Source organism: Vanacampus margaritifer, chromosome 18, assembly GCF_051991255.1.
Source record: "Vanacampus margaritifer isolate UIUO_Vmar chromosome 18, RoL_Vmar_1.0, whole genome shotgun sequence".
Lineage (NCBI taxonomy): Eukaryota > Metazoa > Chordata > Actinopteri > Syngnathiformes > Syngnathidae > Vanacampus > Vanacampus margaritifer.
Genome location: NC_135449.1, coordinates 17415445 through 17439758, shown reverse-complemented (window position 1 = coordinate 17439758; position 24314 = coordinate 17415445). Strand labels below are relative to the sequence as shown.

Here is a 24314-nt window from a genome sequence, read left to right as displayed (position 1 = left end):
TATATGATATAAACATATTATCTGAGAAAAGATGGTGGAGATGTGTAATTCTTTTTTGCTCCCACACACCTAAATAAAACGATTGGTTGTTAAGTTGAAAGTCAGGGTTATGCCATATGGGCTTTTGTAATTTCTGGTGCCTTCCACCAGGCGGTCAGGGTGGCGGAAATCATTGTTTTTTTAAAACAATTGTGTCGCTTAATCGATGTTGTAATGAAGAGTAACAACCAGAGCAATGGATGGCTATTTTAAAAAATCTATATTATAAGACATGTTTTCCGTTATTTCACCTTTTTTTTTGTTCAGCACATAACTCCACATCAGTTCTCAAACAGTTTTGATTTATTCAGTGAGAATCTACAAAGTAACCAGCCATGAGAATAAAGCAAATGCATTGAATAAGAAAGTGTGTCCAAACTTTTGGCCTGTACTGTAAACATGGGAAAAGTTACTTTGAGTTAAGAATGTTTCAACTTACTAACGAGGTCACAAAACCAATTAAGTTTGAAAGTTGAGGTACCACTGTACTTGAGAAACATTACAGAAGCGGACGTCTATCATCAATGTTTCCGTCATTTGTCAGTCCAGATGCGTTAGTACTGACCCAATTATCGATGATGGCACAGCCCCCCAAAAAATCCACTTCCAGCAATGCTGAGTTTGTCAATTTTTATCAGTTTCTCATCAATCATTAATTGTCAACAACATGGGCGTCAGTCATTGAGGGACCTTCCGTCAATATTGACAGAATGCCCACCTCATGTTTTTAGTAGTCATGCAGTTTACCTTCTGCACAGGTGGATTAGGCTGCCGTGTAGGTTGAGATTGGGGAGATGTGAGCGTGTGTTTCTGCTGCTCTTCCTGCTTCCTCTCCTGTTCCCTCAACCTCTGCTTCTCTTCCTGCTTCCTTTCCTGTTCCCTCAACCTCTGCTGCTCTTGTGTCTGCTGCTGGGAAAGAGTCATTGCTTGCATAGTCATCTGCTGGGCCTACAGAGAGAAACCAGGGACAGGTGGGAACTAGAATACAGATTGAAAAATAAATGACGTGGTAAAAGACACAAAAGTGTTTATCCAAACCATCAACAGAGCCTGCTGGTTGATGAGGGCTTGCTGTGTTGCTGCCAGTTGCATGGGGTCAGTGACTGAGGGAACGAGAGCCTGAGGCATCATCATGCCTGTGTGAAGAATATAGGCATGGGGAGTATAAAGGGATATTTTACCGATTTTGCAATTTTCAGCTAAATATAAAAGTTAATATTTTGTCTGTCATGCATTTGATCATGTTAATTTTCATGTACAATTACCACCTTTAAAAACGCATGTTCCCACTTGCTGTTGACTGAAAATGACATCACATGATTAAAAGATTCAGGTAACAACCAATCAAGTTTCAACTTGTAAACCTTAGGAAAGCTGAGATCAAGGCTCAACTTGTAAATCTTATATAGCTGCCATTAGAGTCAGTGTTGTGGTTCTTTGTCGCTTGACTTTTTGATTTGCTTCCTCAGTTGCCCTTGACGACAGTGGTGAGCAGAGCCGACACACCTGCAGCGTGTTATGATTACTTGGCCTTATAAGCCAAGCCGCTGCGGACAGGTGGCGTCGAAGCATTCTCCTCGCCGCTTTGCTTGATGCTTACGATGACGTCTTATCCCTGGTTTTGCTAAGTACTCGCTTTGTATTGTTACCCGCTTAGTTTTGTATTTTCCGCAGCGGCTTAGACCTCTTGCACACTCTTTGTGTATAGTTTGATGGTGGCACTTTAAGTTAACCCTATTTGTTTTTGTCTTTTTGTAAATACAGTTGTCTGCTTTCTGGGATCCAGCTTACACACTTTCACACACACACTCTTGACATAATACTTTGACAACTATGGATCCTGCATACACCAAACGCATTCGCGCCGCATTATTCAATCAGGGACGATTATTAGGTTCAGACGACACGTCACTCCACCCAGAGTCGTCCAGCCCACCAGCTGCTCTGACGAGGCGATGCAGCTGGGGGTAGGCCGTCTCACGCCACTAGAGAAACAACGGCGGGTTGCTGCTCATCTGTGCTTCTACTGTGGGATGCTAGGACACTAAGTGCCCATCCCGGCCAGACAAGAGGGCCCAGAACGCGTCCACTGAGGTTTGTCACGGCAATCAGAACTGTGAGTACCAGCCGGGAGACACAAACGGTCACGGTCACTCGAAAGCAAACTATTGTGGCTGCGGGGGAGGTGTCGGGTTATGGAGCCAGGGCCGAGGTTTCATGGATTCGGGGTCAGATGGCTGTTTTGTGGACATTGAGGTTGTGAACAAACTGAAATGCCCAGTGTTTGCATGAGACAAACCACGTATGGTCCAAGACCTCGATGGTTGTCTTCTCACTGTGGTCACACACTCCGCAGACACTCTTCGTCTTTGCGTTTCGGCATGGAAGATCGTAAATTCTTTGTAGCTAGCATGCAGTGGGCTTCCGTCGTGTTGGGTCTACCGTGGTTAGAACTACACAACCCGGACATTGATTGGAGTAAACCTGAAATCACTAACTGGAGCCTCGCTAACTGCCTCAGGTCCGCTACTCATGCACGTTCCACCCCTACTAGGGCAATCAAGCCTCCAAATCTGAAAATGAACCTCCTGAATATAATTTTGTAAAAATCGTCTCTACCCCCCCAACGACCTTGCGCAATTTACCTGGTACCTGGAACGCTCGGCTGTACCAAATTTTGAAGCCTGAACAGCCGTTCCTGCACGATTACATTACTTCCACTCTAGCTTCAGGGTTGATTCGCCCGTCCACATTCCCAGTAGGGTCCGGTTTCTTCTTCACTGATAAAAAAGACATAACACTGAGGCCCTGCATAGACTACCGGGGATTTAACGAGATCACAGTTAAAAATAAATACTGCTGCCATTGTTGGACTCAGCTTTTGCTCCATTACAGTCCGCCACAAAGTTCTCTATGCTATGCAACGTTTATCATCTGGTTAGAATACGAGAGGGGGACGAGTGAAAGACGGCATTCAATACTCCCATGGGCCACTACGAGTATCTAGTTAATCCTTTCAGTATTTGCAATGCTCCAGCGGTTTTCCAAAACCTCCATCCATCCATCCATCCATCCATCCATCTACTACCACTTATCCGGGGGCAGCAGCTTTAAGAGGGAAGCCCAGACTTCCCTCTCCCCAGCCACTTCAACCAGCTCTTCCGGCGTTCCCAAGGCGTTCACAGGCCAGCTAAGAGACATAGTCTCTCCAGCGTGTCCTGGGTCGTCCCTTGGGCCCCCTGCCTGTGGGATATGCCCGGAACACCTCTCCGGAGAGGTGTCCAGGAGGCATCCAAACCACCTCAACTGGTTCCTTTCCATGCAGAGGAGTAGCAGCTCGACCCCAAGTCCCTCCCAGATGACCGAGCTTCTCACCCTATCTCGAAGGGAGAGCCCAGACACCCTACGGAGGAAACTTGTTTTGGCCGCTTGTATCTGGGCTCTTGTTCTTTTGGTCATGACCCACAGGTCATGACCATAGGTAAGGGTAGGACCGTAGATCGAACGGTAAATCGAGAGCTTCACCTTTTGGCTCATCTGCTCCTTCACCACAACAGACCGATACAGAGCCCGCATCACTGCATATGCTGAACCGATCCCCCTGTCGATCTCCCGCTCCCTCCTATCCTCACCTGTCAACACTCGGCTATGCGTACCAAACTCTGACACCGGTCGCAAAGGGACCAAACATCTCGTATCAGGGGGCTTGGTACACTATACTCCTGAAGCACCCCCCCACAGGACTCCCCGAGTGACACGGTCAAACACCTTCTCCAACTCCACAAAACACATGTTGGACGAACTCCCATGCACCCTTGAGAACCCCGCTGAGGGTGTAGAGCTGGGCCACTGTTCCACGGCAACCGCACGACAACACACTGCTCCTCCTGAATCCGAGATTCAACTTCCTGATGGACCCTCCTCTCCAGCTACCCTGAATAGACCGTACCAGGGAGGCTAAGGAGTGTGATCCCTCTATAGTTGGAGCACACCCTCTGGTCCCCCTTCTTAAAAAAGGGGACCACCACTGATAGATATTGTAACATTTTTAATACTTCATTTTATTTTATTAACCATTGTTACACATTATTAACATTTTAATTCTTTATATTAACCTTGTCGAAATGTTTTGTGTCCTGTGCAGAGCAGATGGTGTTGATTTCGGTATAATCTGACCTAAACTGGGTCAAAAAAGTTCCTTCTCAGCGCTTTGTGCGAAAACACATTTGGTCCTTGAGAACAGAATCTGTTTTGAACACCCACATCTGACTCTGTTTTCGCCATCGCTTACGGAAAAGTACCAGAGAGTATGTTTTGTCTACAAATGAAAGAGAGGAGGTCTTTTTAACTATAAGAAACCGTTGTGCACGCGGAAGAGCCACATTTGACGCTCTGAATCCCACGATGTTTAAGTGATGATAGAGGCGTTTATCTGTCCAGAGATCTCTGATTGATTAAAAATCATTTTTGCAAAGGTGTATTTTTCTTACATTAAATCTATCTTCATTTTTGGAACACGCAAAGAGGACAAAATTCTTTTATTCCTCTTCACCACCCTGGTCATCCAATCCAGAGGCACTGTCCCCGATGTCCACGCGATGTTGTAGAGGCATGCAACCACGACAGCCCCACAACATCCAGAGCCTTTGCTACCGAGGAGCTTTCCAACCACCTCAGTGACTTCATCCCCAGAGACTCTGCTTCCTCAAAGGAAGACATGTCGGTGGAATTGAGGAGGTCTTTTAAGTATTCTCCCCACCGATTCACAACGTCCCGAGTCGAGGTCAGCAGTACCCTATCTCCACTATACACAGTGTTAATGGTGGACTGCTTTCTTCTCCTGAGACGCCGGATGGTGGACGACAATTTCCTCAAAGTCGTCCGGAAGTCGTTTTCCATGGCCTTACCGAACTCCTCCCATTCCATGCCAAGTTTTTCCCTCAGCAACCGCTGAAGCTGCATTCCGCTTGGACAGCCGGTACCTGTCAGCTGTCTCCAGAGCCCCACAGGCCAAAAGGGCCCGAAAGGACTCCTTCTTCAGCTTGACGGCATCCCTTACCGCTGGTTTCAACCAGCGGGTTCGAGGATTGCCGCCACGACAGGCACCGACCGCCTTATGGCCATAGCTCCGGTTGGCTGTCTCGACAATGGATGCATGGAACATGGTCCACTCTGACTCAATGTCCCCCACCTCCCTTGGGAAAAGGGCGAAGTTCTGCCGCAGGAGGGCTTTGAAACTCTTTCTGACAGGGGATTCTGCCAGAGGTTCCCAGCAAACCCTCACAATACGTTTGGGTTTACCAGGTCTGACCGGTATGTTCCTCTGCCATCGGAGCCAAACACCACCAGGTGGTGATCAGTTGACAGCTCCGCCCCTCTCTTCACCCGTGTCTCCAAAAGGTACAGCCGCAAATCCGATGACACGACTACAAAGTCGATCATCGAACTGCGGCCTTGGGTGTCCTGGTACCAAGTGCACATATGGAAACCCTTATTTTCTAACATCCGTGATGAGCACAGAAGTCCAATAACAGAACATCACTCGGGTTCTGATCGAGGGGGCCGTTCCTCCCAATCATGCCCCTCCAGGTCTCCCAAGGGAAGACGGTCATCTTGAACGTTGTCGATAGGTTCTCCAAGATGGCCCACTTCGTCGCACTACCAAAGATGCCCACGGCTCTGGAAACGTCCAAGGTCCTGGTGAGGGAGGTGTTCCGCTTCCATGGCATCCCCTGGATCTGGTCTCGGACCGCGGCACCGCCACCCGCTTGACTTTTTGATTTGCTTCCTCAGTTGCCTTGACGACGGTGGTGAGCAGAGCCGACACACTTGTGGCGTGTTATGATTAGTTGGTCTTATAAGATGAGACGCTGCGGACAGGTGGCGTCGAAGTATTCTCCTCGCTGTCTTGCTTGATGCTTACGATGACTTCTAATCCCTGGTTTTGCTTAGTACCCGTTTAGTCTTGTATTTTTCCGCATTGGCTTCGACCTCTTGCGCTCTTTGTTGATACTGTCCTGGTGACATTTTAAATTAACCTTTTTGTTAATTGCAGTCTTTTGTACTGGTGTCCACGGCTCACTACGTGTGCTTTCTGTTGGACTTTTCTCACGTTTTACTATGATACATTCTCCCGTGTGTTTTTGCCACACTCCTTAATTTGCTAAATAAATCTTGTCGAACCTTTTTTTTGTAAATACAGTTGTGGTCTGCGCTCTGGGATCCAGCGCACACACACACACACACTCTTGACAGTCAGCTTTAAAAATTAAATGTGTTTAATTTGATTACATCATAAATATAAAGATTTATTTTATTCATTTGTAAGTACTTGTAAGTTGTTTTGAGGGTTTGTTTTTATAGTGAAACCAATATTTGTTATGTGCGTGTTGTATGGGGACACTAAAGATTGACGCGTTGCTACGTCATTCCTTCTAAGATAATGCAAAGCCAGCCTGAAGAGCTGCTGTTGTATAGGGTGACCAAACGTCCTTTTGTCCGGACATGTCCACGTTTTGGGGGCGAAAAAATGATCCGGGCAGATTTTCAAATTTCCTGTAAAATGTCTGGATTTTGTGTCTATGGCTCTATGCTGGCCGCTTCACTCCAAGAGTACTCACTCAGCATCAGATTTAGTGCATGTGTGACCTGCATTCAACTCAGCATTAGCAACAGCGTCTCTATACCCGCTGTCATTTGTCAGATTATCTGCCAATCAAATCCTGTTATGTTTAAAATCACCAGAGAAAAAGAATAACTACACGTGTGCGCGTAATAAGCGCAACTCTAAAAACGGCGGAAAGAGAGTCAAGCAGGAATGGTGCGGCGACCAGACCTACAAAATGCTGAAACGACAGAACCTCAAGAAGAAATATACATGCTTCCGTGCTCGTTGGGTTTCACTCGAGGCAGAATGTTTGGTGTGCAAAGCTGTCAGGTACGTCTTAGTCGCCAACAAAGGTGTCATATCTTGAGGTATGTTCATGAAAAGATGCATGCACATTATGTCCATTCGTGTTGGCTTTAATGCAGGTGACTGTAACACTACAAACAGGTCGACAAAACAGTTCACTCTCTTCCTAGGCTTGGGAGAAACCCAGAACACTAACATCCTCTATTGGTATTTAGCGGTATGTCTTTTGAGTCACTACACAACAAAAGGGACCGGCTATTTGGACCACCACATAAGTTCAACTAAAGCCTGGTTCATATGGCAGGAGAATTGGCCCGATTTTAGCCTTGAATTTCCCCTTCCGACAATCACACACGGCGCATCCCAATATCGGCGCTCAAAAGGACCTCCGACTTGAAATCGGGGATATTCAACATGTTGGATTGTTTTGGCCCGACTTCGCTCTGTGTGCGGTGTGCCCCGAGGAAGAACCACCGCGCAGCCGGTTGACAATGACGTGCAGCCAGCGAGGAAGCAGTGGGGAATCCAAAATCAAAACAGTCATGACGCAGCAGAAAGTCCGTGCTTGCGCTATTACACTCCTTTTTTTTAAACACACACACACATACTACATAAATAAATGTGGTTTCCAGGTGGGACACGAACCCGTGCTACCAGCACCGAGGGCAAGCAATGCCTCGCCGCCCAGAGCCCATTTACACTCCTTTAAACGCCTTTTCTTTTTATCCCACGTTTTCGGCTGAAAACCAGGAAGTATCGCAACTGGCCCTGCATGTTTTTTTTACTCTGAAGTCACGTTTAATCTCGAGAGGTTTTGCGAGACTTCCCGTCACGTTCATGAATGAACTCGGCTCGTGTGTGGTGTGTTGATTGTGCAGTGTGGCTACACACCACACACGGTACGTTCAAAACTGTTACTCCCGTGATTTTTTTCTCTTCACGTGTGGTGTCTCTCAGAGTTTGGAAGTCAGCCGACAATTTTAAAATCTTGCCGTGTGAACCAGGGTTAAGCAAAAAAAAAAGCCGCTGTTGGGGAAAGCTCTTCAGATAAAATATTGGACTATTTCGTCAATGCAAAAAATCATGTTAAAGTTAGTGCTGCAGGGAGATAGATCCTTTGCGATACACATTGTTAAACAAGGCACTGACACATTCTGAACTACTTAAGATCGCAGAGTTATTTTTTGCTATTTATCCACATAATGCTTATCTAGAGAGAATATTTTCACTGATGCAAAGCCAGTGGACAGGATAAGTTGTCTGTGGACTCAGTGAAGAGACTGTGTGCTTTAGTACAATTTCAAGCACGTCATGCAAAGAGTTTCATTTAATGTAGCCGCAAGGGAGCACAAGCCAGTGTCTTCTTGTGCCGGTCCCAAGCCCAGATAAATACAGAGGGTTGTGTCAGGAATGGCATCAGACGTAAAACTTTGGCCAAATCAAACCTGCGAATCAAATATATGACTTCCATACCGGATCGGTCGAGACCCAGGTTAACAACGACCGCCATCGATGCTGTTGACCTACAGGTTGCCGGTGGAAACTGGGCTACTGTTGGTCAAAGAAAGAGAGGAGGAAGGTGTGTTTGTAGGAAGAACGAGAAGAACACTAAGAGTCTAGGACTGAGAGTAGGGACTAGTTGGAATTTTGGAACAATAACACGAAAAGGTAGAGAGCTGGTTGACATTATGCAGAGGAGGAAGGCGGGCATACAGTGTTCAGGAGACCAGGTAAAAAGGGAGCAAAGCTAGAAGTTTGAGAGCAGGATTCAAGTTAGTCTATCATGGTGTATATAGGAAAATAAATGGAGTAAGAGTAATCGTGAAGGGAGGAGTTTGTTAGAAACGTCCATGAGGTAAAAGGAGTGTCAGATAGTGATGAGCCAGAAGCTAGGAATTGAAGGTGTGATGATCAATGTTGTTAGTGGGTATGCGCCTAAGGTAGGATGTGAGCTGGAGGACAAAGAGAACTTTTGGTTGGGCCTTGATGAAATGATGCAGAGCATCCCTAGAAGTGAGAGAGTTATTATTGGTGCAAACTTCAATGGACGTGTTGGTGCAGGAAACAGATGATGGGGAGGTGATGGGCAAGTTTGGTATCCAAGAGAGGAACGTAGAAGGACAGATGGGGGTTAACTTTACAAAAAGAATGGAAAACGGCTGTCGTGAATACTTTCTTCCAGAAGAGGCAGGAACATAGGGTGACCTACAAGAGTGGAGGTAGGTGTACACAGGTAGACTACATCTTGTGTAGACGGTGTAATCTGAAGGAGATCAGCGACTGCAAAGTAGTGGTAGGTGAGAGTGTAGCCAGACAGCATAGGATGGTGGTGTGTAGGATGACTCTGGTGGTGAGGAAGACAAAGACGGGCATGGCAGAGGATGAATGATGGAAGCTGAAAAGGAAGAGTGTTGTATGACTTTCAGGAAGGAGTTGAGACAAGCTCTGGATGGTCAGGAGGTGCTTTCAGATGACTGGACAACTACAGCAAATGTGATCAGGGAGACAGGTAAGACAGTCCTTGGTGTGTCATTTGGAAGGAAAGGAGACTTGGTGGTGGAGTGAGGGGGTGCAGAAGTGGATCCAGAGAAAGAGGTTAGCTAAGAAGAAGTGGGACACTGAGAGGACTGAAGAAAGTAGACAGGAGTACAGGGAAATGCAGCATAAGGTGAAAGTAGAAATGGCAAAGGCCAAACAAGAGGCTTACGATGACTTGTATGCTAGGTTGGACAGTAAGGAAGGAGAGATGAATCTATACAGGTTGACAAGGCAAAGAAACAGAGATGGGAAGGACATGCAGCAGGTTAGGGTAATAAAGGATAGGGATGGAAGTGTGTTGACAGATGCCAGTAGTGTGATGGGAAGATGGAAAGGGTACTTTGAAGAGTTGATGAATGAGGAAAATGAGAGAGAACAAAGAATAAAAGACGTGATTGTTGTGGACCAGGAAGTAGCAAAGATTAGTAAGGATAAAGTTAGAAGGGCATGAAGAATGGAAAGGCACTTGGTCCTGATGATATACCTGTGGAGGTATGGAAGTGTCTAGGATAAGTAGCAGTAGAATTTCTGACTGGGTTGTTAAACAGTATCTTAGATAGTAAGAAGATGCCTGAGGAGTGGAGTAGAAGTGTGCTGGTGCCCATTTTTAAGAACAAGGGCGACGTGCAGAGTTGTGGCAACTACAGAGGAATAAAGCTGATAAGCCACACAATGAAGCTATGCCATAGAGTAGTTGAAGCTAGACTGAGGGCAGAGGAGAACATTTGTGAGCAGTAGTATAGTTTCATGCCAAAAAAAGAGTACCACAGATGCAGTATTTGCTTTGAGGATGTTGATAGAGAAGTACAGAGAAGGTCAGAAGGAGCTGCATTGTGTCTTTGTAGATCTGGAGAAAGCTTATGACAGGGTGCCCAGAGAGGTTTTGAACTGTGGTTTTGTATGAGGAAGTCTGGAGTGGCAGAGAAGTATGTTCAAGTGGTGCAGGACATGTATGAGGACTGTAAAACAGTGGTGAGGTGTGCTGTAGGTGTGACGGAGGACTTCAAAGTGGAGGTGGGACTACATCACGGATCAGCTCTGAGCCCCTTCTTGTTCGTTATTGTAATGTACAGAATGACAGACGAGGTTAGACAGGAATCTCCATGGACTCCATGGTTTGCTGATGACATTGTGATCTGTAGTGAGAGCAGGGAACAGGTGGAGGAGAAGCTAGAGGCGTGGAGGTTTGCCCTGGAAAAGAGGGAAATGAAGGTTAGCCGTACCAAGTATTTAAGGGTCAACAGTCCAGAGCAATGGAGAGTGTGGAAAATAAATGAAGAAGCGTGTGCAGGCAGGCTGTAAAGGGTGGCGAAAAGTGTCAGGTGTGATGTGTGATAGAAGAGTTTCAGCTAAAATGAAAGGAAATGTTTATGAAACTGTGGTGAGAACAGCGATGTTGTTTGGTCTGGAGACAGTGCCACTGAGGCAGAGCTGGAGGTGGCAGAGATGAAGATGCTGCGGTTCTCTTTGGGAGTGACCAGGATGGATAGCATCAGGAAGTACATCAGAGGGAGAGCACATGTTAGAGGCATTGGAAATAAAGTCAGAGAAGCCAGACTGAGATGGTTTGGACATGTCCAGAGGAGAGATAGTGAGTATATTGGCAGAAGGATGCTGAGTTTAGTTCTAGAAGAAGACCAAAGAGGAGGTTTATAGATGTAGTTAAAGAGGACATGAAGGTAGTTGGATGCAGAGGACAGGGTTAGATGGAGGCAACTGATTCGCTGTGACGACCCCTGAAGGGAAAAGTCAAAAGGAAAAGAATCAGAAGATGCAAAGAGTTTCTTGACACTTGACCGGAAATGAACGACTGCTACAAAAGAATAGATTATCTGAAAAGTATGCAGTGGCAGACCAGGAGTAAATGTCTTGGGAAAATACATTATTATTAATATTTATACAGTTTTGTTTGACCTTAAGCACTTTATATCTTAATTTGTTGTTTATGACTTTGGCAATAATAGCAGATCAACTGTTGGTGTCTGTTACTGTGATTTGATTGCACTGTTTTTACATGTGCCCTGGATTGGCTGGCAACCAGTTTAGGTTGTGCCCCGCCTACTGCCCAAAGCCAGCTGGGATAGGCTCCAGCACCCCCGCCACCCTTGAGAGGTATAAGCGAAAATGGATGGATGTTTTTACATGTTTCCATTTTTGAGCCGCATTTAAAAATGTGTTACGGCACTCTATCTTGGGGTACTCTTTTTTTTGATGACCACAATCTGGTCACCCTACTGTTGTAGCTGTTGGAAAAAGCCATTTCACTCCTCTCTAGTACAATGAGGTAACATATTTGCAATCATTTACACTCTTTCTGTTAGTATTTACGATGCCTTTTGGAAGTAGTGTACTATCGTTAGCTCGCTAGCACGCTAGCATCAGTCCGTTAGCATGCTATCATCGCTAGCAGGCTTATATATATATATATATATATATATATATATACCTATATGGCAAATGGAAGTTGTTTTTTTATTTGTTTGTATCTTTATGTTCTCTATGAGAATGATTTTGTATTATTTTGCTCTTTAATATGGTGTTTTCTGTATTTTGTACAGTTCTCGTGGCATGCTTAACTGCAATAAATGTCTGTTGTAACAAGAAACACATGGACTCGTAATTTTCAACGGGAGGGGCATAACACCTTAAGTAAGCCATGATTGGTTGTTACCTGAGCCCTCAACACGTGATGTCATTTTCAGTCAACAGAAAGTGTTAAAATGTGTTTTTAAATGTGTTAATTGTACATGAGAAAGTTATCAAATTTATTAAAAACAAAATATTAACTTTTTACTGCTGAAAATTGTAAAATTAGTAAAGTATCCCTTTAACAATCAACATACAAACAAATCCAGAATTGAAATGCTGAACTAGTAACTGGCATCGTGTGCATACCTGTCATAGGTGGGATCATGGGAGTTGTACTATAGTTTGGCATTGAAGGGCTGATTGGCATTCCTAGACATAAACCACATTGAGGAATTAAGATTATTGATGAATACTTACACATGTGTAACAATACTATCTTTGGTAAGAAACAAACTCGTAACAAATCAAAAGCACACAACAGCACATATCAGTAGTAGTAAGAGACACAAGTATATGGACAATATGCCGGCAATGAACAGCAATCACACACTAATACAAGTCAGACAGAGTATTGATGTAAGACCCTTTTAAGACCCTCCTTCCAAATACTGTACTGTAACCAGACCATATGCTTATAAAGCAGTTTGAATCTGTGAAAATGTTGGTATTGCTTGTGGTGCACATACAGACTGTTCCAAAGTTTGACTCCATGTAGAGACACACAAAAACCTTTATGAGCAGTTTCTAAATGTAAGTAATGTAAAATCTCTGTATCCTCTTTAATTATCATAAACTTTCTCTATTATTATGAAAATACGTTGTAAGTTAGTTGGTAGTAATTTGTGGAATGCTTTATATAGGAGTATTAATCTATTATACAATACAAGGTCAATAATTTAAACAACTGACTGAATAAACAGACCATGAGTGCGATGAAGAACATCCGACTTTATGAAAAATCCGCATTTCCCATTTCTCTACGATTACTAAATAATACATTGTCACTAAAGTGTTTCCCTACACTTTGACACGGTAGGTGAAGTATGGTTATACCAACGTGTAATGGAGCATACAAAGTGCATTTTTTTTAAGCAATGTTTCACTTTATTCATAATTGAGAGGCTTTTGGAGACTTTTGTCTTTATATGTCTGACATGGGCTTTCTATGCCAACTTGTTGTCAATTATACCATAACTCCTAAAAATGTAATCTTATTTACATTTTCAATCTGGACACCTTCAATAGTTATTGGCAATTCAGAATTAATCTTAAAATTACCGAACATCATTGATTTTATTTTGTTTAAATTTAGAGATTATTTATGTCCATTCACTTTTTGATAGATTTTTACTCAATGTTCACAGTTGTTACAAGTTCATTATAATTATGACTACTGTATGTTAGTATCATCTGTAAATAGTATAGGTTTTAGTGGTTGGCATACATTAAAAATGTCCTTTATATATACATTGAACAGCTTTGGACCAAATACGGAGCCCTAGGAAACACCACCAAAATTTCAAGTTCTTCTGATATATATTGTCCCATTTTAACATAGTGTACCCTCATTACCATTTATGGTGGATAACTTTGTGTAAAATCAAGGCAAAATTATGTCCAGCTATCAGACCTGGCTTCACAGGCTGGACCCTTCCCACGGGCCTCGAGTTTTACACTTGTGCTTTAAAGTAACACAAAGGACTATTCAGTTTTCGTTGATTATGGCGGCACCATATGGACAAAAGCGATAGTGTTTTGCCTTGAATGAAGACCACATTTCCCATGAGGGCCAGCGCATAGCGTCCTGAAATCCTCATCTCCTGGTAGCCTGTAGTTGGATGGAAGTTATGAACATCCGACTTACGAACATTCGCAGATACGAACAAAGGTTGACTGATGTCCTTAAATGCCGTATTTCGCTCGCAAGTTAATATTTCTAAGTACGCGCCACATCATACATTATGGTAAAGTACTGTACCATAGTTCCCCTCTCTGCCACAACCCTGCCGAGCAGCACCACGCCATTTGCGCATTTCAACTCCTACCTCTTTGTCCTGCGATGCACGGCACAGGAGCCACGCCGCACACACTTCCATACACCCAATATTGGTGCCACACTGTGAGTACTCTTCAGAGACTCTCCTGGAGGATATTCATGAGGAGCAGCCCTTAGTCATCTTGTTTATCGGCGTAGTAGCAAAACATACAATATCTCTTCAGCTTCAAAATCATTTTTATCTGACTGGCGCCAATCACATTCATGTGCACTTCACGGACAGTCGGAAAACATACTTTCCTAAGATCATTACACCCAACAATGACTTCCACTTTAGCAGCCTCAAATGAACTGAGCTCCTCCACCATCTATGTACAGTAAGCATATTTATTTTTGTTTTTATTGCATTGGCCTGTGTAAAATTTTAATTTAATATTACTCTGAGTAATCTCATTTGAGTTACAAACAAATTTGACTGACAAACAACATCATGGAACCCATTATTAGCACACAAGCGGCTGCGCTCCCCCTCCCTCACTTCCCGCGTTGCATTCACAAGCACTCGTAAATAAGAAAGCACACAACACAACCGAGTTTGTGCTAATAATTTTGAGTGTTGCGTGGCTGGTCGGGTCAGTGTGGAACGGCCAACTATCAAGCTGATGGCTATTGTTGACAGTCTTCTGTTCTGATTTAGTTATAACTGTTTAGATTTAGTCATAACTGTTTTAATTTCCTCAGTAGAGCTGGGTGAGTGTTAAAATGATGTTTGGGGGAGCTTCCTCTATTCCCACACCAATGAGCCATTTGTCTTGGGTTAAAGAAAATGTGTTAAAAGGATTCCTTTGAAAGTCTTATCTTATGCTAGGTGACATCGGGGCTAAAACCTACTATATTTCCACATCAAGAGGCCATCTGTCAATGTGTATTGAATGCTGTAAAAGTCTGTCTTGGCTGGGGACATATGGTGGCTGGGGGGGGGGGGGGAAAGGAGGCGTTGTAATACTTTTTCAAGATAGTATAAGAATGCTGTGAGTCCGCTGAAAGACACACGAGCGAAGAGGAACTGCGGCCATTTGTCTGTAACTTGCTGTGGCCAGAATATTCTGTAAAATAAATCCTTCGAAGGACCTGTTCACCGATCTCCAGTCTGTATTCAGAAAATCAACATTCTCTCAACCCAAACAACAACGAACACGCGGAAGAGTGTCTTACAACAAAATGGTGACTCCCGACGTAGGTTCTGGTTGAGGTGTTTTTCAGCAGACAGAACTTCTGGTGCCACAGTAATTGAAAGGTAAGAGGACATTTATCCTCCTAGTTGATTTTTCTGTCCGAGACTTTTAATTTGATTTGTGACTAAATTGTATATGAGATCTAGGTGAACAGTTATTAGTAAATCTAAAACACAAGGTCGATTTCGTTCCGTTTAATTATGGAATCCTAGAAATTACAAATCCTTGTTTTTAGTTTTACTAAGACGTTAAATAATATAAAGTGGTTTTGTTCTGTTCTAGAATCATAGAAACCTAAGTCCTTGTATACGGAGTAACGTTACGAAGAAATGAGAAATGACTGAGTGAAGAGAAATAAGGGAAATAAGAGAATAAGACGTTTGAGCGGTTTTGATGGAATCTGAATAAAACCCAAGGTATTTTTGTTCCGTTATGGAATCCTAGAAATAGTAAATCCTTGTTTTGCTGAGAAATTAAGGCTCGGACATTTTTGTTTGTCTGTTTGTTGTTGTTATTTTATATTTTTTGGGGGGAATAAGCAATGTTTTTGAATAAATAGAAGGCCCATTTAACTGTGGTACCACAAAGAGATGTCAATGAAGTAACTAAAATAAAATAATACATAAAACAAATTAAAGGGAAAATTTCTTAGGAACAGTGAAATGGTTAAATTTTCGGCAAATACCAAACCATTCTGAATAAGTGTGTGAGAGGGAATGAAACATGAATGTGTGTGACTTCGAGGTGTAAAGAGAGAAGGGGGGGGGAGCAGAATGCAAGGAATGTGTGTGCGTGCGTGTGTGAGCAGTATGCAAGGGCGTGAGTGAGAAGGTGTGTGTGACTTTAAGGGACTATTCTTTGTTATAAAATGAATAGGGTCAATTGTATGGTTATTAGTGTATAGTGTATACCTGTTACGTGCGTGTGTGTGTGCGTGTGTGTGTGTGTGTGTGTGTAGACAAAACTTAGCATCGAGTAATGTCAAAAGTGCTACCTGAAGAGTATACGTTATGTGCAATGTGTGTGATGCACACGCAAGATCGTTTGTGTGTGTGTGTGTGTGTGTGCGTGTATGTGTGTGTGTGTGTGTGCGCTTGTATTTGTCTCAAAGAGAAAAAGATGGCGATGGAGTGAAAGAATTGTTGAATAATTGGATGAAAAATTGTTGTGAGGGAGGATGATAGGAAGTTGTGGGGGCTACAGGCCTTCGAATGAGGAAGTGGACAAATGTTCGTACATTGCTCAGTTGCTGAATCAAGTAGCAGAATTAAAATGTCATGTCCAGAATCTTTCAGGTGCCCACCCGAACCAGAGGGATCTTCAAAAGGCAGCTTTTCCTCCTCATCGGCCAGTAGCTCGTTCCCATATCTTGCAGGCACCCCGCTGATAACTCTGCTATTCTTTACAAACCCTTCTCTACCACTGAAATGAGTGTGTATTTATGCAGAACATTTCTCCCATGCAATCTGGTGGTACCAATTGGCTTCAAGCAGTGCAGAGATCTGTTACGGAACAAATGTTAATAGCAGGTGATATCCGTGTTATTTGAATATTTTAATGCAAATTTTTTATTTTATTTTTTTATTTTTTTTAATTGTTAATTTTTTTCCTCCCTAATAATTAGGCTCTTAGGCGAGAAAATTATTTAACCTTTGTTTCCCCTCCCTGAGTGTGTCATTCCAGATCTGAAGTTCGCTCCCAAAGCAGATAAGGAGGTCGTGGCTTTTGTTGATCTGCCCCGCACTGATTACACTCTGAAAACAGGATATGCCCCTATGGCTTCCACTTTGCATTCGCAAGTGTTCCAAGCAGCCATTTTGAAGGGCATTCCCAAGTCTGTGGCACAGGCCATGGAGGGATCTTCCCGGTGCTGAGGTTAAACGGTGGTTGTCACATCTAAAATATACTTTAAGGAGACATGCTAAAAAAAAAAGAGTCTAAGGTAGACAAATACATAAGTACAGAAACACTACTTGCTATGTTGCAGTTGAAAATTTTGAAAAAACAGGAAGAAAACACTCTTGCTGTGATCTCATCTCCCTCTGTCGATTCCGAGTGCATCAATGTATGATGTATCAAGCAGGTTCATTCATGAGTCAAGGTGCGCCCCCTGGGTGGCCCAACATTGTGCTGAACGGCCTGGTCATTGGGCCCACGATTGCAGACAGCGACCTCAAGCGTGGGTGGAGAGGCAGAGGCCAACAAACTTCACGCCACAGCAATGACATTCCCCTGTGCCAGACCAACGACTCTTTTGCATTATTTTGTGGTTGCAAGTAACTGTCCAGTCAATCTTTTGGGTAGAGATCTCCTCTCATCAAATGCAGCTCTGATGGACTTATTCTGGAATTTCTGGATTGATAACACCTACTGCTGCTCTGCTGCTCTGCCTCCAGTGCCACCTCCCAGTGCCCGCTTGTTGAACAATGCCCTGTGGCATGCGCCACTGCCGACATCTACTGGACAGGAGTGGATATTGACTCCAGTTGTTAGCTCGAAGCTGAGCACTTCTGAGCTCTCTGGTCACCTTGGGTTTGAACCTCAGATCTTATGATATGGTAATGATTGTATGCATTGCACTCTGTACTAGGAAAGATCAGGGGATGAGATCTATAGCGAGGCATTTCAGGAAATTGAAAACAACATATGGGAATTGAATATGGGATGATTGGCTAAATTTATTTCAATCGTAATTGCTCGATTTCCCGTCACTTGATGCTTAATGGATTCAGTCTAATAAATGTTTTACCCACTTCCGTTTTGGAGCACCAGTTTCTGGATTGGCACCATGGAAGTGAAACACCCGACAGCGATTTTGCTGGTTATCTTTTTGATTTTTTCCCACATCGCTGTGGTCCATGGATCCCACTGATGTTGGTCTTTGTAACGTCTCACCTGTTGAGTTTCAAATGACGCCAGGACAAATATATGTTCCCCAATACTCTGTAAAAGAGCCTAGGATGATTAGCATTTCAGGAACAATTGACGGTTTGCTCAAAGCAGGAGTGTTGTGTGAAATTACCGGCTCTGATTATAACGCGCCTATTTTACCCGCTGAGAAGAAAGATATTGGAAAGTTTCGTATGATTTATGAATTGCGAGAGATTAATGCGGCCGTCTTAACTCCTACTGTACTTTTTCTGTCTCAAAAATTGCATCAATCCACACTCATTTCACTTGCATTGACCTGGCTAATGCTTTCTTTTGCATTACAATTGCCTGCCTTAATGCTTTGTCTTTTCACCTGGACTCTTTAACGACTGTCTTCGCCAGTTGCTGTCTCCACTTGAACTGCCCCCTACTGTTGTTCCTGGTAAGTATGTGGATGACCTCTTGCTGACAGCTCCATCTGTAACTTTTTTGTTTTGAAGCCACCAGGTCTGTGCTCTTCATCTCTTTGAAACAGCATCTTTCCCTGATCAAAGGCATGTTCTATCTTGATGTGTCTGAAAAGTTCAGCAGTGGTTCTGCTGCTCTTTATCAGAAGGGGGTAGGAGGAAGTCGTAAAAGTTTGTTTATGGATGTTGCTTCAAAGGCAACGACGGCCTGGCAGTGGCCCAATCCACAGAAACAGGTTTTGAAGAAGTCCAAGCAGAAATAATTTTAGGCTCTCAGTCAGCACAAGGAGCTGAAATTTTGGCATTAACAGCAGCTCTCAGATTGGCAGAAAACTAGTCAGTAAGTATTTACACAGATTCAGTGTATGCACACATGACAGTTCATGTTGCATTAAAAGAATGGTAGCGAAACGATTTCCAAACTGTAATCGGTACACCCATTAAACATCAGGATGATATGCTTAAATTGTGAGATGCTTTAATGCTCCCAACAGCGATGGAAGTAATAAAATGTAAAGGTTACTCTGGAACTAATGATTTTGTATCAGCAGGAAACAAATCAGCAAAACAATGACGTAGGTATATGGCGGAAAGAAGGTAAGTGTATTCCATCTCAGAAACAAATGAAAATCAAATTTCTGAAGCCTACATCTAAACCTCCCCAGGGCACTCACGGCCCAGCCGGACGTGATTGCTCCGGGTCAGTTGGTTCTAGTTGAGCGAATGAATAGAAATATTAAAGAAAAATTGGCTAAAGCACTGGCCTCATCAAATTTGAATTGGGTACAAGCTCTTCCTGTTGCATTAATGAATATGCAAATGTCATTTAATTCAGCCAAAGGCTGGACTCTGTTTGAATGTCACGCCAACAGACCTTTTCCGGCTCCAAAAGCTCCATTGGAAGAGACGCACGTTCCAGCACCTCCAGAATTTAAACAACTAACATTTACTAACTCCCAACTAACAAAAAAACAACCAAATGCTCCTTCAGAAATAAATGATTGTGAATGTGTATGGTTGAAAGTGATTTAACGGAAAATGTTCTGAGCCCAGGTGGACTGCACCCCACAAGGTGAAGGAGAGGACATCTTCTGCAGTTCGCCTGCACGGAAAAAGGCGACACGTGGTTCCACATCTCGTCTACACGACCCGCCAGATCCGCCTCAGGCTCAGCGATCCCACCACCTGACGACGACCGGAAAACCACGTCTACTGATCCAGTGTCAGCTGCCCCCTATTGAGGACATCATTCAACAAAGATCGAGTTCACATATACGGGCAGAATAATCCCGGTGACCCATCCTGGGACCAGGCAGTCTACCCTAAGGTCCTGAAGAAGCTGACAACGCCCTTTTTCTTGAATCCAAGAACATCATCTCGAGATGGCTTCAAAGTGGGAACGCATCTTTATCTGCTGCTACATCACGACCCTCTTTCTCATATTTACTTTTATGCCAATCTGGTATCTCTGGAAGCCCCTCGGTACCACCTTGAACGTAACCACAACACATCGTATTAGGCGAAGTATTGATTCTCCACAAACTCTGACACCCCACGGAAAGGGGGACACTCCTTTAACTATCAACATGTGGTATACATATGCTTATTCCACTGCAAAATCTTTTAATGAATCAAATTGTTCTTTAATATCACATAACTGCTAAACAACCTCCTCTCACTGCTAAAGGGATGTTTCATTGTTGTGTGCGTTTGCTTCTTATTCTAATGATAATGTCCAATCTTCCCACACAACCCTTGCTTAGTGTTGCGCCAGCCGTATGCAACGATGACGCCGCTAACATTTTTTAATTTTGTTTATCTGCTTGTGTCGGACTCTTTTGAGTCCGAAAGTGGTAATGTTGACAGTCTTCTGTTTTGATTTAGTTCTAACTGTTTAGATTTAGTCATAACTGTTTTAATTTCCTCAGTAGAGCTGGGTGAGTGTTTAAATGATGTTTGGGGGAGCTTCCTCTATTCCCACACCAATGGGCCATTTGTCTTGGGTTAAAGAAAATGTGTTAAAAGGATTCCTTTGAAAGTCTTATCTTATGCTAGGTGACATCGGGGCTAAAACCTACTATAAAAAAGGACTCCTTTGAAAGTCTTATCTTATGCTAGGTGACATCGGGGCTAAAACCTACTATATTTCCACATCAAGAGGCCATCTGTCAATGTGTATTGAATGCTGTAAAAGTCTGTCTTGGCTGGGGACATATGGTGGCGGGGGGGCAAAGGAGGCGTTGTAATACTTTTTCAAGATAGTATAAGAATGCTGTGAGTCTGCTGAAAAAGACACACTAGCGGAGAGGAACTGCAGCCATTTGTCTGTAACTTGCTGTATCCAGAATATTCTGTAAAATAAATCCTTCGAAGGACCTGTTCACCGATCTCCAGTCTGTATTCAGAAAATCAACATTCTCTCAACCCGAACAACAACGAACACGTGGAAGAGTGTCTTCCAACACTATTTATTGCTACCACGCAAATTTTTGATAGCTAACATTAGCATAATCATTGAGACTTTAGCATGGAAAGCTTACCTACCATTGTCGGTTGGAAATACCCCCTCATCTTTGACCACACGCCAGCGAGTGAATAATCCTTAAAGTGAATAAGCAATATTAATCCTGTACTGTGCTTTTATCCAGGTAGGCTCCTTTTTTTTTTTTTTTTGACTCCTCAGATAAAAATCTTTATTTATCAGGTTGTTTTACAGCTTCTCCATGACAACAGTAATCACGCGTAGACGTTCGACTCAATTTCCGTCTTTTGAACGAATGGGGAAACGGAAACGTGACGTTTGCCATAAATCAGTCTGCATGTTTGTAGTGTGTTTTTTGTGGCCGTGTTCCCACCATCATCCTCAAAGTAGTTTAGTGCCAGTAAAAATGATACAGACCTCCTCAGGCCATGACAAAGGTTTCATTAATCTAGCTGTATAGTCAATGTTTTAACAGCAGAATTCTGAAAATATGAATTGAAGGTTCAAAACTTAATTAGTGGGGCTTTACGGGTTTCAATCACTTACCCACAGGATAACCTGGCATTAAAGCAGGCATACCTAGAAAACAGAATGAGTTCTGATTACATTGAATCAGTTGATTATAACAGGAGAGTGAAAGGAATGACTGAATAAATGATTGAGTATGGAGCAAATGTGAGAGTAATGTGTCCTAGGTAAAAAGGCACCTGGGACTTTGAAACTCAGTAACTTTAATTAGTTGTAAATATATTATTTTTCATTTGCTTATAATTAGTGTATTTCATACAATAACTCAGGTTTCCTGATTCCTGGTCCTTGAAGACTGTGTGTGGTCCCGCAGGTTTTAGATGTTTTCGTCCTCCAACACACCTGATTCTAAAGATCAGGATTGTTAACAGGCAGCGCTCGCTGATGAGCTGATTATGTGAATCAGGTGTGTTTGAGGAGAGAAACCTCTAAAACCTACAGGACTCAAACCTTTGAGGACAGGATTGAGGAAGCCTGCCTTGTAGTAATTTATGGTCAGCAGATCATTTTGTGGAGATGGTGTTGTACCATTACTGTATAAACCAGGCTGCATGGGTCCAATGCCTCCTCCACCTCTCATCCTGCGGTTGAGCACAGCTACTCTGTCCATGTCCTACACAAAACAAATGTGTTGGTCATATTTATGCATATTCATTTTGAGTCACATTTTTGTAAATAAACATTACATTTAGTAGCCTATATTTAACATAAGTGCATAGCTTAACGATATACTAATGGCATTAATTCAACTTTATTTATAGAGCACTTTAAAACAACCACAATTACAATAAGAAATTAATAACACAAAAACAGTCAACACAGGCAAATAAAGCAATGCTGAGTCAAAATCCAGAGACTGGAAATGTGTTTTAAGAACTGTATTAAAAATGGACAGACAGTGGGCTTGTCTAACATTTAAGGGAAGGTAATTATAAAGGGTTGGACAGGCAATGGAAAAAGCTTGATCCCCTGAGGTGCCGCTTAGTCCTTGGTACTTCCAGTAGTCACCAGGCAGATATGTCGTGTGGGGGAGCTCAGAGCAGTAAGGTGGAACAAGACCATTTAAAGATTTAAAGACACAAGAATTTTAAAGTTAAGTCTAAAATGGACAGGGAGCCAGTGAAGCGAGGCCAGAATTGGGGTTATGTGCTCCCTCCTATGAGCTCCAGTTATGCACAGTCATGCACATCAGCATTTCGGATCAACTGCTACCTCTTTGACTAGTGCTGGGGCAGCAGCGGAAAAAAAGTAGTAGCTGCAGCTTCCTGTTTGCAAGCCAAAGCGAGCCTGAGAGAAACAAATTACTGTAATATTTAGTTTCCCGACTTGCGCTAAATAAACACATAATAGAAGATCTGATAAAGGTTCGCTTTCTGGTGGCTTTGATGTGTAGTTCCTCTCAGATGACTGAGCTTCTCACTCTATCTCTAAGGCGGTGGTCCTCAACCCTGGTCCTTGGGGACCGGTATCCAGCCTGTTTTCCATGTCTCCCGCAGCCAACACAGGTGATTCATATCATCAGCTAATTAGCTAATTAAATCAGGAGCTTCACCTTTTGGCTGAGCTCCTTCTTTACCACAACGGACTGATACAGACTCTGCATCAGAGCAGACGCTGCACCGATCTGCCTGTCGAGCTACCATTCCATCCTGCCCACCCCAAGATTCTTGAGCTCCTCCACTTGGGGCTGGATCTCATCCCCAACCCGGAAAGGGCACTCTGACTAAGGAACATGGTCTCGGATTTGGAAGTGCTGATTTTAATCCCAACCGCTTCACACTCAGCTGCGAACTAATCCATTGAAAGTTGGAGATTGCGGCTTGAAGAAGCCAACAGCACCTCATCATTGCAAAAAGCAGAGATGCAATGCTAAGGCCACCAAACCAGAATCCCTCAACACCTCGGCTGTACCTAGAAATTCTGTCCAAAAAAGTCATGAACGGAATCAAAGGGCAAAGCGCAACCTTGGGAGAGTCCAACCTTCACTAGAAACAAATCCAACTTACTGCCAGCAATGCGGACCAAATTATGACACTGGTCGTACCGGGACAGCCCATATCAAGGTGCTCGGTCCCAGCCCGACCAGCTCAGTGGAGTAGTGGTAGACTGTCCACCCTGAGACTGGGAGGTCATGGGTTCAATCCCCGGCCGGGTCATACCAAAGACTATAAAAATTTGACCCATTTGCCTTCTTGCTTGACACTCAGCATTACAGGTTGGAATTGGCCATTAGATCACTAAATAATCCCCAAGCGAGAATGAATTTCACCCTACTTAGATGGGAGTGAAAACCAGTGATACTTTAACCGTACTCCCGGAGCACACCCCACAGAACTCCCCAAGGGACACGGTCGAACGCCTTCTCCAAGTCCACAAAACACTGGTCTCCACAAGACTGGTTGGGTGAACTCCCATGCACCCTCGAGAACCCTGCCGAGGATGTAGCTTTGTTCCACTGTTCCACGGTCGAGACGAAAACCACACAGCTCCTCCAGAATCCGGGATTCAACTTTACGATGGACCCTCCTCTCCAGCACCCCTAAATAGACCTTAACCATGGAGCATTGTTCATCTACAAAACATGAAGAAATTAAAGCTGACCAAATATAGCATGCTGTTTTCTTCAAGGTAGATTTTTTGGACAACAACAGCAACT

The 24314-nt window shown here is 43.5% G+C and overlaps 1 protein-coding gene across 1 annotated transcript in view; it reads right to left on the bottom strand.

Moving 5' to 3' along the window:
* The window catches only part of LOC144038753 (unconventional myosin-XVB-like), a 75842-nt gene extending 53576 nt beyond the window's left edge, over positions 1-22266 (bottom strand). Inside the window, exons 1-5 of the mRNA XM_077551470.1 lie at positions 22187-22266; positions 21677-21709; positions 12386-12448; positions 1078-1175; positions 787-987 (exon numbers count right to left, since the gene is read on the bottom strand). Of these exons, the coding sequence (XP_077407596.1) occupies positions 787-987; positions 1078-1175; positions 12386-12448; positions 21677-21709; positions 22187-22238 (447 nt within the window). The 5' untranslated portion in view covers positions 22239-22266. The remainder of the gene's footprint in view (positions 1-786; positions 988-1077; positions 1176-12385; positions 12449-21676; positions 21710-22186) is intronic.
* Positions 22267-24314: the final 2048 nt, after the last annotated feature.